The sequence below is a fragment of the Pyxicephalus adspersus genome, chromosome 3, assembly GCF_032062135.1.
Source record: "Pyxicephalus adspersus chromosome 3, UCB_Pads_2.0, whole genome shotgun sequence".
NCBI lineage: Eukaryota > Metazoa > Chordata > Amphibia > Anura > Pyxicephalidae > Pyxicephalus > Pyxicephalus adspersus.
This window is the reverse complement of record NC_092860.1, coordinates 136835743-136848118: the sequence shown is the minus strand read 5'-3', so window position 1 is coordinate 136848118 and position 12376 is coordinate 136835743. Positions and strand designations below refer to the sequence as shown.

Genomic DNA, 12376 nt, shown 5'->3' with positions numbered 1-12376 from the left:
TTTTTTCTAAAACTGTTATATACTGTCATCACTTAGTGCTTGCTTATACAAGATAATATTTGTGATATAATGTTTATATAGAAGACTATGTGGCCACTGCAGTTATTATTAATAATATACAATATTTATATAGCACCGACTCATTATGTAGCGCTGCACAAAGTCCATAGTCATGGCACTAGGTGTCCCTCAAAGAAGCTCACAATCTAATCTCCCTACCATAGTCATATGTCATTACACAGTCTAAGGTGGATTTTAGGGAAGCCAATTAACGTAACTGCATGTTTTTGGAATGTGGGAGGAAACTGGAGTACCTGGAGGAATCCCACACAGACACGACAAGTACCTACAAACTCCATCCAGATAGTGTCTTGGCTGAGATTCGAACCTGGGACCTAACTCTGCAAAGGCCAGAGTGCTAACCACTGAGGCACCATGCTGCCCTATATTATTCTTTATTTTCTAATTTAGCGCATTACTGACAGTTTTAGTTGCAGCTATATCAGTCCTGTAGAGTCCTAGACATTTTCTGTGTGGGGAATGAAATTCGATAATTTGAAGATACAATCAATATTAAAAGCATTGTTCCAACCCTTTCCAGGGTGACTATATATATTTATGTTTCATCCCTATCTTTGTATAATGCTGTGGTCCTTTCTATAAACAGCATATCTAAAATATGTTGAAAACATGATTTCCAGCCATATTCTCTTTAAAGCAAACCTGTCAGATATGTAAAATTCTAAAGGCCGATACCACAAGATGTCAGCTGTTATTGTTTTTAGGCAGAAATCTCTTCTCTTTGATGTTATAAAAAAAATGTTACCTTGCCACTGCAGGACAGCAACAAAGAGACCTCTACACTCACCATACTAGCACTCTCCCAATCCTTTGTTTTCTGCTCTTAAAATTGAAATACAGTTGACAATCCAAAACCCGACCATTGCTAACCCTGTTCCTTCAGTTTTCCGGCATGAATTTCGCATCGCATTTTCAATACAGGGACTGTAGTACACTGTTTGGCCACTTATGTTTTGATGGCGCTGTTCTGCAGAAACAGCTGTTAGGTCTTGCTTGCTACAGTAAATACATCTTGAGACCCTCCCTGGAACTTTGCCAGATGTCCTTGGGTGCTGCAAGAGAAAGGCTGGCCTGTCTGTGGAGGTAAGTATAACTTTCAAAAATATGGGGACTCCTCAGGTCCGGAGGTTGCCGGATTTTTAAATGTCAACTGTAACTGTAAGGCACTGATATAGGTGAGGAGAATACCTGCTTCTCAATACCAGGAAGTGCAAGGCTCTGTTTCTGGCTGTGCTGTGCAAATAGTCTCTATTAAGGTGAGTATATGAGGGTCAACATGGGGCCTTTTGCATAGAAATTGTCACTTTATCTTGCATGGGCATGCTCATAGTTTCACAGTAATTACCAGATTGGCCTTTTGTAAATTCAATGCTAACCCATGACACCAACATCATCCATAGGCTCAATTAGAACACACTGCAGTGAGTGAGTTTAGCTCCTAATGATAAAGTATAAAAGTTGTAATGGCACAGATTGGTTTCTGGCTAGAAATGGTAACAGCAAGTATTTTTCAGTACCTGCTACTACGGTAGGCAGGGGTGCTGTAGTTTCAATCCGACACAATAAATCATAAATGAAATATCCAGTGGAGTCACAGTGGTCATTGTCTGGAATGGTTTGTGAATCATGCACACTGAAGTTTTGATGGTATGGAGGCAATTTGTAGCTTCTGTACAGTCATGGTTTCATACACATGTCTTCTTTATTTTCTCTGCAAAAAAATGTATTAGGTACATTACTTTTTATCTCACATGTATATCACAGAGACAACATAATTCCTGCCCTTAGAAACATGTCTCAGCGATTGCCAAAATAAAAAAGCAAGTATTTTCTTTTTATTAAAACCTGGTCAGTTTTTTATTGCTGTCTTGTCCAATCTATTTGTCTTAGTGACCATCAGTGATGGCAAATCGTCATAATTATGCCTAAATTCCTGCTGATGGACTTTCAGGATAATCAAGCCTTCTCCTCCATATCTGCACTGTCCAAAGCCCTACACTTTCATCTGTTAGTTGCCACTCATATAATACCAATGTCTTGAGTTAGTTGTAGTTTGGTGGTTTGCATACTAATGCTGTGATGGGTATGTTGTATGTTGGGGTCCAAACAGACGCTGGGGAAGTATTTGGTTCTAAGCTGCAACCACTGATGCTGATATTATTAGAAGTAAGAAATACTTTTTACAAAATAAGCTTTTATTTTCAGGAAAGCAGTTTTACTAAGGATGGGAAAAGAGAGCCAATCTTGAAGGTTATGGGATCCTGGAGTTCATCTTTAACTATTTCTAGGACTCTGAATTCCTACTTTGAATGTGGGTTGTGGTAGTCCCCCCATTTCCCAAGAGGGGATAATCATGATGCTTTGGTGCAGAGAATGCCACTATTGCCATTATTTCAGAATTTTTCACTGCATTAATAAGGACTGGTAAGTCCAGAGAGAATGTGACAGAACCTTTAGAGTTACATATAAAAGATTTTGAAAAAGGTAAGCAATAATACAAAAAAGCATAATAAACAGTCAGTGGTTAGGGTTGGATTGGGGGGTAAGTTATACAACCTTAGCTGGACAGCAGGAATCCAGAATTTTTGTTTTGAGTAGAAGTTATTCACTAAAACAGAACACAACTGTTGGGGTTTCATTATGCTGGAACTGCTTTGATCTACTATATGCCACATATCATGTCACAAGTTCATAAAGTGATCTAGAATGTTAATTTTACTCCCTTTTATTTAAAACAATTTGCATCCCAGTTCAAACCTTTTTTTAATTATTTTTTGGGCTCCTACTTAATTTAGTTTTATTACTAAAACCTGATTTTCCCGTTGGCTTCTAAGGCAATCACATTGGACAGTGGGGTAACAGATGGCAGACATCTATAAATTACATTGGATATACATTTATATAAATATATATATATATATATATACACACATTTTTATTTTTTTTTGCAGTAACTTACTTTTTTGTATGGTGCTGGGAGACTTTGCATCCTTACGTGTGTGTCTTGTCATGTTACCATAGGTGTGATCCATGTGAAGTTCTGATTGACATAAATAAACCAGTCATTGTTCATTTATAGGGCATATTATGTCCAATGTATCAATACATTTCCCTTGATTGGGAAACTTAGTAAATCATTAATCTACGATATAATATATTACCATTAAACTAGGTTAAACGAGAGAGAAACACAAAACATTAAGCCATAAAAGTTACCTTTTCCCTTCTTCCACCTGTAAAAACAGCAGTACACCGTGATCAGTATGGGGATAATGATAAGGATAGTGAAGTATAAATACCACAATGGGAAAGGAACTAAAAGAAAAATATATAATTAGTTATTATTTAAACATAGTCAAACATAAGTCAATAACATTAAATAACTTTTTCATTTAATATTGTAGGATATAAACATTTGGTCAGGCATAGAGTAGATTATGGCATGATATGGTGGCCATGGCCATTGCTAGGCTATAGACAATAAACTGTGTGTATACATGGGAAATTAATGAGCTTTAGGACAATACCTCACAGGTCTTGGTAGCTGCAGACACTGTGGAATAATTCATCCTTATCATTCATGGCATAGGCCTCAAAACTTAAAGCCTAAAACTAGCTAGCATTGTACCATGTGTGAACATGCTCACACATGAGGAATTGTGGAATCTACCTGTCTGACTTGTTCTAGATAAATTATCCATCTTTTCATGGCCATCAAAAGAGACCGGCAGCAAAAGTAGTTTAAAAGGTATAAAGCATAGGTTTTCAGAAGAGGTTAGAAAGTTACATTAGTTTTCTCATTATTCTTTTTTGAGTGATACACTAAAGAATCAATGGGGAGCAGCAAGGAGATTGCTCCCATGAATTGAATATTTCACATGTACATGGACTGGACTGACTACAAATGAAATGGTTTTCCTCAAACACATGGCTCATGAACCTTAATAATGCCTGCAGAGTGGCACATACAATACCAAATACTCCAAGTCTCAGGACATTTAAAGTCCATTAATTTTCAGATTTATCTCTGAAGAAATTTCTGATTTCATAAGTAAAAATCAGTGATATAGCAAACCTGGAATGGATCTGGTCCAGGTAAATGATGTTTAGGAAATCCATTCCAGGTTTGCTGGATCACCCAGCTTCACTGATGAAAGTGTATCCTCTCCAGTATTGGAGACCTTTAATAAATCAGACCCAGTTTGCCTCCCAAAAGTCTAAAGGACCATAACTAGCTATTGTTCTAAAAGTTAAAGACCTCAAAGTAGAACTAAACCTTGGCAAAGGATAACCATGCATAAAATATAAGAATGGATCAGAATCATTGGAAACCACTGGGATATAATATACCCATCTACAGCATGAAGATGTCTTATCAGAAATGTTCATGTGTTATACCCAAAAAGAAATTCCTCTGACCTGGAAATAATGCCAAATAATTCTTAGGCATGAAAAAACCACCTACATTTAAAAAACTCAAGGGCTGAGGTTTAGTGGGAATCCCGGACTAATATTAGAAATGTAATATCTTTATCTCCAACCAGAATTTGCTTGTTCATAGGGCTTGAGGATGGAAGGTTGAATGTCTGCAGGCAACAAAAGAGCAAGTTGTAGGTTTTGTACCACTCTATGTTTCAAATAGGATGGTAAATTGCCCCCCTATACATTAAAACAGCACTGGGCCAATGCATAGGCAAGAGAGCTATCTGGCTTGGGAGATTACTATTACTATTATTATTATTACCAGGATTTATATAGTGCTAACATATTACTCAGCTCTGTACATTAAATTAGGGTTGCAAATGACGGACAGATACAGACAGTGACACAGGAGGAGAGGACCCTGCCCAGAAGAGCTTACAATTTAGGAATATAGTGGGCTAGGGCTCTGCTATATCCATTTTCCCAGTATAATTTCCTATAGTGAAATAATCACTGCACACTTCGTTTATAAATACATTGTCACAATATTGTTATGGTGTGCATTATGTACAAATAACAGACTTATGTCATTTCCAAGGGGCTTGCATATATAGTATAACCCATATTACAATTATTTAGCCTTAGTTAGTCCCTATTTTTTATATATTCTTTTATCCCCTTTCTTCTCTTTCCTTTTCGTATATTTTTTCACATTTATATGTAAACTATATTGTTACTTTTTTCCTGCCTAAGATAAGAAATGGTATAGAGGTACACTGTCTGTAACAGTTTGAGGAAGAGCTATATTATTAATGTTACACAGTATTTATATAGCGCCATCAAATTACACAGCGCTGTACAAAGTCCATAGTCTTGTCACTAACTGTCCCTCAAGAGCTCACGATCTAATGTCCCTATCTCAGTCAAATGTCATTTATACAGTCTAAGGTCAATTTTTGGGGGGAAGCCAATTAACCTAACTGCATGTGGGAGGTAACCAGAGTACCCAGAGGAATCCCACACAGACACAGGGAGAACCTGCAAACTCCATGCAGATAGTGTCCTGGCCAAGATTCGAACCGGGAGCTAGCATGGCAAAGGCCAGAGTGCTAACCACTGAGCCATCGTACTGCCCCATCTATAGTGTTTTAGCATGACTGGGCAGCTGAACATAAAACCAGCTCTGTAAAGATATGGTTTGATAAGTATGGTGTGGGGAACCCAAGGAGCTGATGAACATTTTATATAGAAGCTATGTATATTAACTATTTTTATCACTGACATGTAACTGAGTGCCATCACAAAAAAGTGGGGCTTACAGTGATTGTTACTAGTTTTACCTTTTAGGGACAATAGGTAAAGTTTTTGACAAGTTTGTGTCTCAACTTTTCCATATGATACGGTGATATCGTACGGTGACTATTGATGGGCATCTCTATGTATGGCCCATTATGTGACTATATCTTCTTGTTTTTATAGCTATATAAAAGCATTTACACTCATTATCTGCTTTATTATGGATGTAACAAAGTGCTATTTCCTTGTCCAGATTTTTCCACATTTTCCAATCATTATCAATTCCTTTTTTGAACATTTTATGAAGAAGTTATGTATTCTCACTTGGTTTATCATTGACATGTAACTGAGTGCCATTTCCTTGTCCTGTGTTCAGTGTGGGGATTTCTGAAATAATCTTACAGACATACAGTCCTTCATCTTCCTTTGTGATGGATTCCAGTGTCAACACTGCTTTGTCTTTGGTAATTGAAATCAGAGTAGTCGTTTTATTTGGACTCCACAAACCAGAAGACAAAACAGTTCCATTATCATCACATGTTTGTAAATTGGAGCATTTTCTCCATTCTACGCGGATACGCCGGGAATCTGTAATATTCCAGCAACAGGTAATAGTGATAGACTTCCCTTTGGGTATGTGTGATTCATTTGGATTCTGGGTGACCATTAGCTTCCCAGAAGCAAAACCTGTTAAACAAGAATGCAGATTTAGTTTATTTTGGAATTAGGAAAATGCAAAAAAAGTAATATCAGCATATTTTTCCCAAGTGCAAAATGTTAGAGAAATTTTCCTCTTGCTCTCCCAACTTATAATAGCCCTGAAATTATTTTACTGACAACAGTTCCTCTCAATAAACTGAGAATAAAAAAAACAAACAAACAAAGATGAGGCTGATATCCAGAGTGGCCTTCGGGCATAATCGTAGGTAGAATTGATGGGGCAACAGACATGAATGAACCAAAAAAAGTAATGAAAACGATAAAATCCAAATACTTTATATTTAAAAACTAAAAGAATACATTTGCTTGTTTGAGGAAAAGTATAGAAATTAAGAAAAATATACTAATAAAATATGTTTTTTTGATCACACAATTTTTTATATACCAATTAGGTTCTGCTAATTAACACTAAGACTAAGTGAGACAGTAAGACCACAATCAAACTGCATTGCTGTCTGTTGTGACACTGACCCCCATTCATAACAAGAAATGGGGCAGTCTAGAGCATTGAATTGTATCATTGCACCAAATTGCATATAGTGACTTTTCTAATAAATGTCTAATGTTCTTGCATATTGCACACTGCGTTAGCTAAAGTGTACCCTGCTGCAGCACACAGTGTGACCAAAACCCTAGACCGGGGTGTCAAACTCTGGCCCCCATCGTCCTTTTTTTGGCCCCCAAAGGAATCCTAAATATGAATTGCAGCTGGCCTGCCGCTGCATTAAAATAGCGCCACTACTACAATTCCCGGCCTCTCTGCCTATGCGTGGCCCCGCATTGGACTGTTTTATGCACGCAGAAAATTGTAGTAGCGGCGCTATTTCAGTGAAGAGGGAGTTCCAGCCACTTATAAAATTAAGCCCCGCATTGGACTGTTTTCTTGACACAGGGAATTGTAGTAGTGGTGCTCTTTCAGATTCAAGTTTGGCCCACGACTTTGTCTAAGTTTTAAACTTTGGCCCGCTGTGTATTTGAGTTTGACACCCCTGCCTTAGACTGTCAGTTGCATGCATTTCACAGATTTCAACAACAAAATGTAAAAACGATTTTGGTGTGCAAAGGAGATAAAAAGCTAGTAAAAAATTGAACAGGCACAGACTAAAATAAAAAGTTAGGACACCAATTGATTCCAATATCTTTGCTCACAAAGGGTTAAAATAGAACTATTTTTGCATTTTAACCAAGGATCTCCAGTGGTAGTAAAAAAAAAAAATATTGTTCCCGGGCTTCCTATGCTGTGAATAGCAAATTTAAGGAACATTAATGAAGGTCCATTCAGATCTCTGCATTATGGAGGTGCATGCATTAGTGGATTGAGGTTGTATTCATTGTCAGTGGCACCCATTACATTAACTTGATGTACCTCTGACACACATGAAATACAGGACAACACAATGCGCAGTAACATACTGTCATGTGTTGTGCTGCACCAGGACCAGAACAAAAAGGTGCATGGCCAATATCTGGTAGTGCCAGTGCCTTGACAACTGGTCTTTATGCATAGGATGCCCTATTGATGTCAATATGCAATGCATTATAGCAACATAAAAGAAATAACAGATCTGAATGGTGCCTTTTTACAATTAGAAATGCAGCATGGATCAAATGTTAAATTAAATATTTAAATAATAACTTTAGAACTGAGACAAAATTGTTAACCTACTATTGTTAGGGATCTTACTTTAGTTGTAGAGCAGTGGCTTAACTACAGTCGTTCCTTGGGAAACGTGGCTCGGCTGATCAAATAGAAGAACTGATTTGGACCCAGAACATATTTATATTGAACATGTACAACTATAATTTTTTTTAAAAGTTATTAAAAATAAATATATATAAATACAACTTTTTCGTTTTGGGAAAGAGAATGAAAGGATTCGTCTGGGATTTGTCGTGGTGACCACTGTTACTGAGACATGAGTTATTGGTTTATAGTGATCTTTAGCTGTTACAGAACAGAGTTTCTGAAGTTCAGAAGTTAAATTTTGCAATGGAGATGTCTGTTCTGGTATCAAATATGTAACAATAGAATTCCTCAATTTAAAAAAAAATCCTCCTATTATCTGTTGCATCTCCTACAAAAAGTAAGTAGGAAACTGTCCCCAGAGAACACACTTGATAACCAATTCAGCCTTTACATACATTTTGAGTGGATACTCCACTGCAACGTTAATACAAGCTTACTTTTAGAATTTTCACAGAGATATGAACATATGGGTCTATATATAATGCAATGAATCTAACATTTACTGAAAATAGTGGGAAATCAATTACTGCTATTGAAACATATGGGTCTGGAAGATTCTCCACCAAAGAATGTTTTATTTCATAAACAGACCCCATAGTGTACTTAGTTGCCCAGTTATTAGTAGTATACTTTTAGTGCATGGCATAACAAAGAATCAGGTTTTTTTTATTTTACATGAAGCAGACCTCAATTTTTTTCAATATATTTATTTAGGAAAATATTATATTTCTCCTAAAACTGTACCTAGAAATTGAGGTGATATTCACGCAAAAAAAAAAAAAACACAAGAACAATTTGCCCTTTTTAACAAAAAAAAAAATAAAAAATGTAATTGTGTGCTAAAATGTTGATAGGCTTCTAATCATGGATTTGAATAGACCTGTGCTTTTTAACCAGGTAGTAAGGTTTTAAAGAAATGACAACAGAGACTGGTGATCCAGGGAACATTCAATTGCCTCAAGGGATCAGGAAGGAATTTTTTCCCCTGTTGGAGCAAATTGAAACAGGCTTTGCCATCCTCTGGATCAAATATGTAAATATGTTTCTGGAATATGCAGGTTTGTAGTATGTTTATTTCCTACAGGTTGAACTTGATGGACTGACAAACTATGTACCTATGTAAGGTTTCTGTAGAACCCTAAGAATCCTCCAGAGTTTGCTAAGGCTTCTCTGAGCATAGAGCAGTTTGTCTCTCTCAAGATGGTCTAAGGACGTCAATGATCTTTTGGCTACCTGTAAGGGTGACATTTTTCCCAATGGCCAGCACTGTAAGAGGAATTCTTCTCACTGACGACCACACCAAAATACTGTGAGCTGTGTATATAATATTTGTAGTAGGGGGTACTCTAAAGACTTAAAAGTTTTTTCAAGGGTTTTTCATGTTAAAACAGTTGAGAAAGATTGGACTAAGCCATTGCTTACCCCTCTTTTTCATCTTCTGAACAATTCCCTGGTAAATTGGCTAGTGTGCTTTGGATCAGGGTGGACCGAACTTACATTCTTATCAGCAACACTTTGAGACAGAATTTGCAGTTGTTCTGATAAATGTAAACTGCACAGACCCTAAAGCAGCAAAGCAACCCCAAACTTTCCAATTTCCAGGACCGTACGTCACAGCTGGTATGAGGTTCTTCTACCAACTGTCTAAATTTGATTTGTTCTAAACATACCCACAGTTGAGTGAACACCAGATTCTTGATATCCAAAGTTTAAATAAGAAGAGTGCAGCCTCCATGCTATTGAAGTTCTAATCCTTTACACCTGATACTAATTTCATGAGTTTAAGTGGTGGCAAACGGGACAACTCTGCATTTTCATTAAGATTGTAAAAAAAAAAACAAGTCAATTTGATAATATTTTGTTCAAATTTTTATCATAGACACTGTTTAAATAAAGATCTGTTTGCCTGTTTAAATCAACAATTTGCATGGAATGTACTTAACATTTCACATGACTGTAGAGTTTTTTACCTTTTGACTAAGCCTACTACTTTTTTACTAAGATACTTAATTAGTATCTATCACAGAAAGCACCCTTGGCTTGGACATGTGGAACTTAGAGTGGTGCATAAGATGGTCAAACCCAAAGAAACCAATAGTATTTTTGTTAAATGTAGTACTTGGAATAGTGTCTACTGAAAAGATTACCTTAAAAGGTTAGGTTAAGCATTGGGGCCAGGTAAAGTGACAATTAAAACATTTTAGGGTGAATTGTTAAAAGAAGATGAAAAAGTTTAATTTACTGAAGGGTGAAGAGTTAAGCTACGTACACACGTCAGATTTTTATCGCCTGATAATCGGCATCGGCCAATTATCGGGCGAAAATCTTCCATGTGTACAGTCGGTGTCGTCCATCGTCCGGACGACCGACCTGCCGGATCCACGGACGATGGACGACAGCCGATCGTAATGAAAGGGAAGGGGAGAGCACGCAGCAGGGTGCCGCTCCGTCGCTCTCCCCCTCCCCTCTCCATAGAGCATGAACGGTGCTCTATGTACAGCACCGTTCATGCATCTTGCAGCCCCTTGTCGTTGGAAAGGATCGTGAAAGATCCTTTCCAACGACAAAAATTGCAAGTGTGTACGCAGCTTAAGGATGAGCCCAAAGGTTAGGGATCAGAGGTCACCTTTAGCATTGAAAACATTGTACTAACAACTACCTGGGCTGGAATCTTAGCATTAAAATCAGCAATTCATAAAGCATTTACAGCATGCTTCCAGGTTCGTAAAAAGTATGGAAATCAGATACAGCCATGCAAATATTATTTTCAGTAGGAACCTAGCAATGGCAACTATCATACTTTTCCTATGACTATGTTCACTTTAGATTTATTGCTACATTTATTCTTACTGGAATATAAAAAAAATCGTAGTAGGATAAAAACATAATAATCAATTGAAACAAAATCTAAAATGACTTACGATGAAAAGATAGGTGAAAAGCGAAATAAAACCAGAATATCATTTTCATAGCTTCTCAGCTGTGTCTTCTCATTATGATACACTGAGCAGAAGGAGGATGTGGGTTTTTAGTAGTAACACCTCCTTCCTTTAGGTCATGTACAAGTACTGTATATTCTGTAGGCTGTAAAAGTGTAAAAAGTTTCTCCACAACTTTATTATAAAGTACAAATAATTATTGCTAAATCTTCAAAAAAACAATAAAGGAACGTAGCATAATCTTTTTATTTGGACATGAATACTTGAACTAGTTATGTGGGTTGCACATGCTCCTTGCAGCTAGAAAAGGCACAAGGGGGTCAGTTAACAACTGAATTAAATGTCTATTGAAAAATTAAAGATTCTTTTCAGCCATGTAACTGCTATTTTCAACTCATATTGGATTCACTTTTTTATGGACTCTTTCTTTAAAACATATCCTTAGTCTAGCCTTACCTCCTACTGTGCCCTTCTCCATTCGTGGTCCTGCTTGTTCAATTACCGCTACTGTCAATTTTCTTCCATATCTGGCATGATACGGCTCTGCCATTGGGAGGCTAGTATTGGTATAATGCTTCTGCACAGAAAAATGCAAGTCTCCTCCATGGGAAATCATTCCATGCTTCATACACTGCTTAAAAAATTAGGAAACACAGAAATCACATATTATATCTAGAGGACCAAAATATTCAGTCCTAAAACCTTTATTGATATCTGTCTATCTATCTATCTATCTATCTATCTATATATATATATATATATATATATATATATTGTATGTTTTTATATACAAGCTGACAAACAATAATTTAATCAGATAACATTAAAGAAGAAACCCAGAGGTACAGGAAACCCCTGTATTATTTTCTGTAAAAGAAATATTTTGTGGTGTAGATTCTTCCTATTTCTACTGATAATTTCACACTGATGGCTTTGCTTATAACGCAAGGTACACCCTGTACACAATGACAGCGATTAGAAAAACTAGATTGCTGATCGTGCACATGTTTTAGGCAACTATCAGGAATCTCTAAACAACAACATTGAACACAGCTTGTCCTGACCCTTTGATAATGTTACTTAGTTATCAGCCATTATCAGACTTAAGCTATGTACACACTTTCAATTATTATCCTCGGAAAACGAACGACGAACGTTCCTGCACGATATA

The 12376-nt window shown here is 36.8% G+C and overlaps 1 protein-coding gene across 1 annotated transcript; it reads right to left on the bottom strand.

Annotated features, from left to right (window-relative positions):
* Positions 1-6: 6 nt before the first annotated feature.
* On the bottom strand, positions 7-11265 carry LOC140327824 (uncharacterized). The gene is made up of 5 exons (XM_072407141.1): positions 11188-11265; positions 6124-6486; positions 3298-3396; positions 3041-3121; positions 7-1792 (listed from the first exon to the last, which is right to left on the bottom strand). Exons 1-5 carry the CDS (start codon positions 11234-11236, stop codon positions 1767-1769), a joined length of 618 nt encoding a protein of 205 aa, XP_072263242.1. The 5' UTR covers positions 11237-11265; the 3' UTR covers positions 7-1766.
* Positions 11266-12376: the final 1111 nt, after the last annotated feature.

Coding starts and splice junctions, on each gene's coding strand:
- LOC140327824 (XM_072407141.1), bottom strand. CDS start 11,236: ATGAAAATGATATTCTGGTTTTATTTCGCTTTTCACCTATCTTTTCAT. Junction 6,487..11,187: donor TTTTCACCTATCTTTTCATC/GTAAGTCATTTT, acceptor CTTGTTTAACAG/GTTTTGCTTCTGGGAAGCTA. Junction 1,793..3,040: donor TCCCAGCACCATACAAAAAA/GTAAGTTACTGC, acceptor ATTTTTTTGCAG/AGAAAATAAAGAAGACATGT.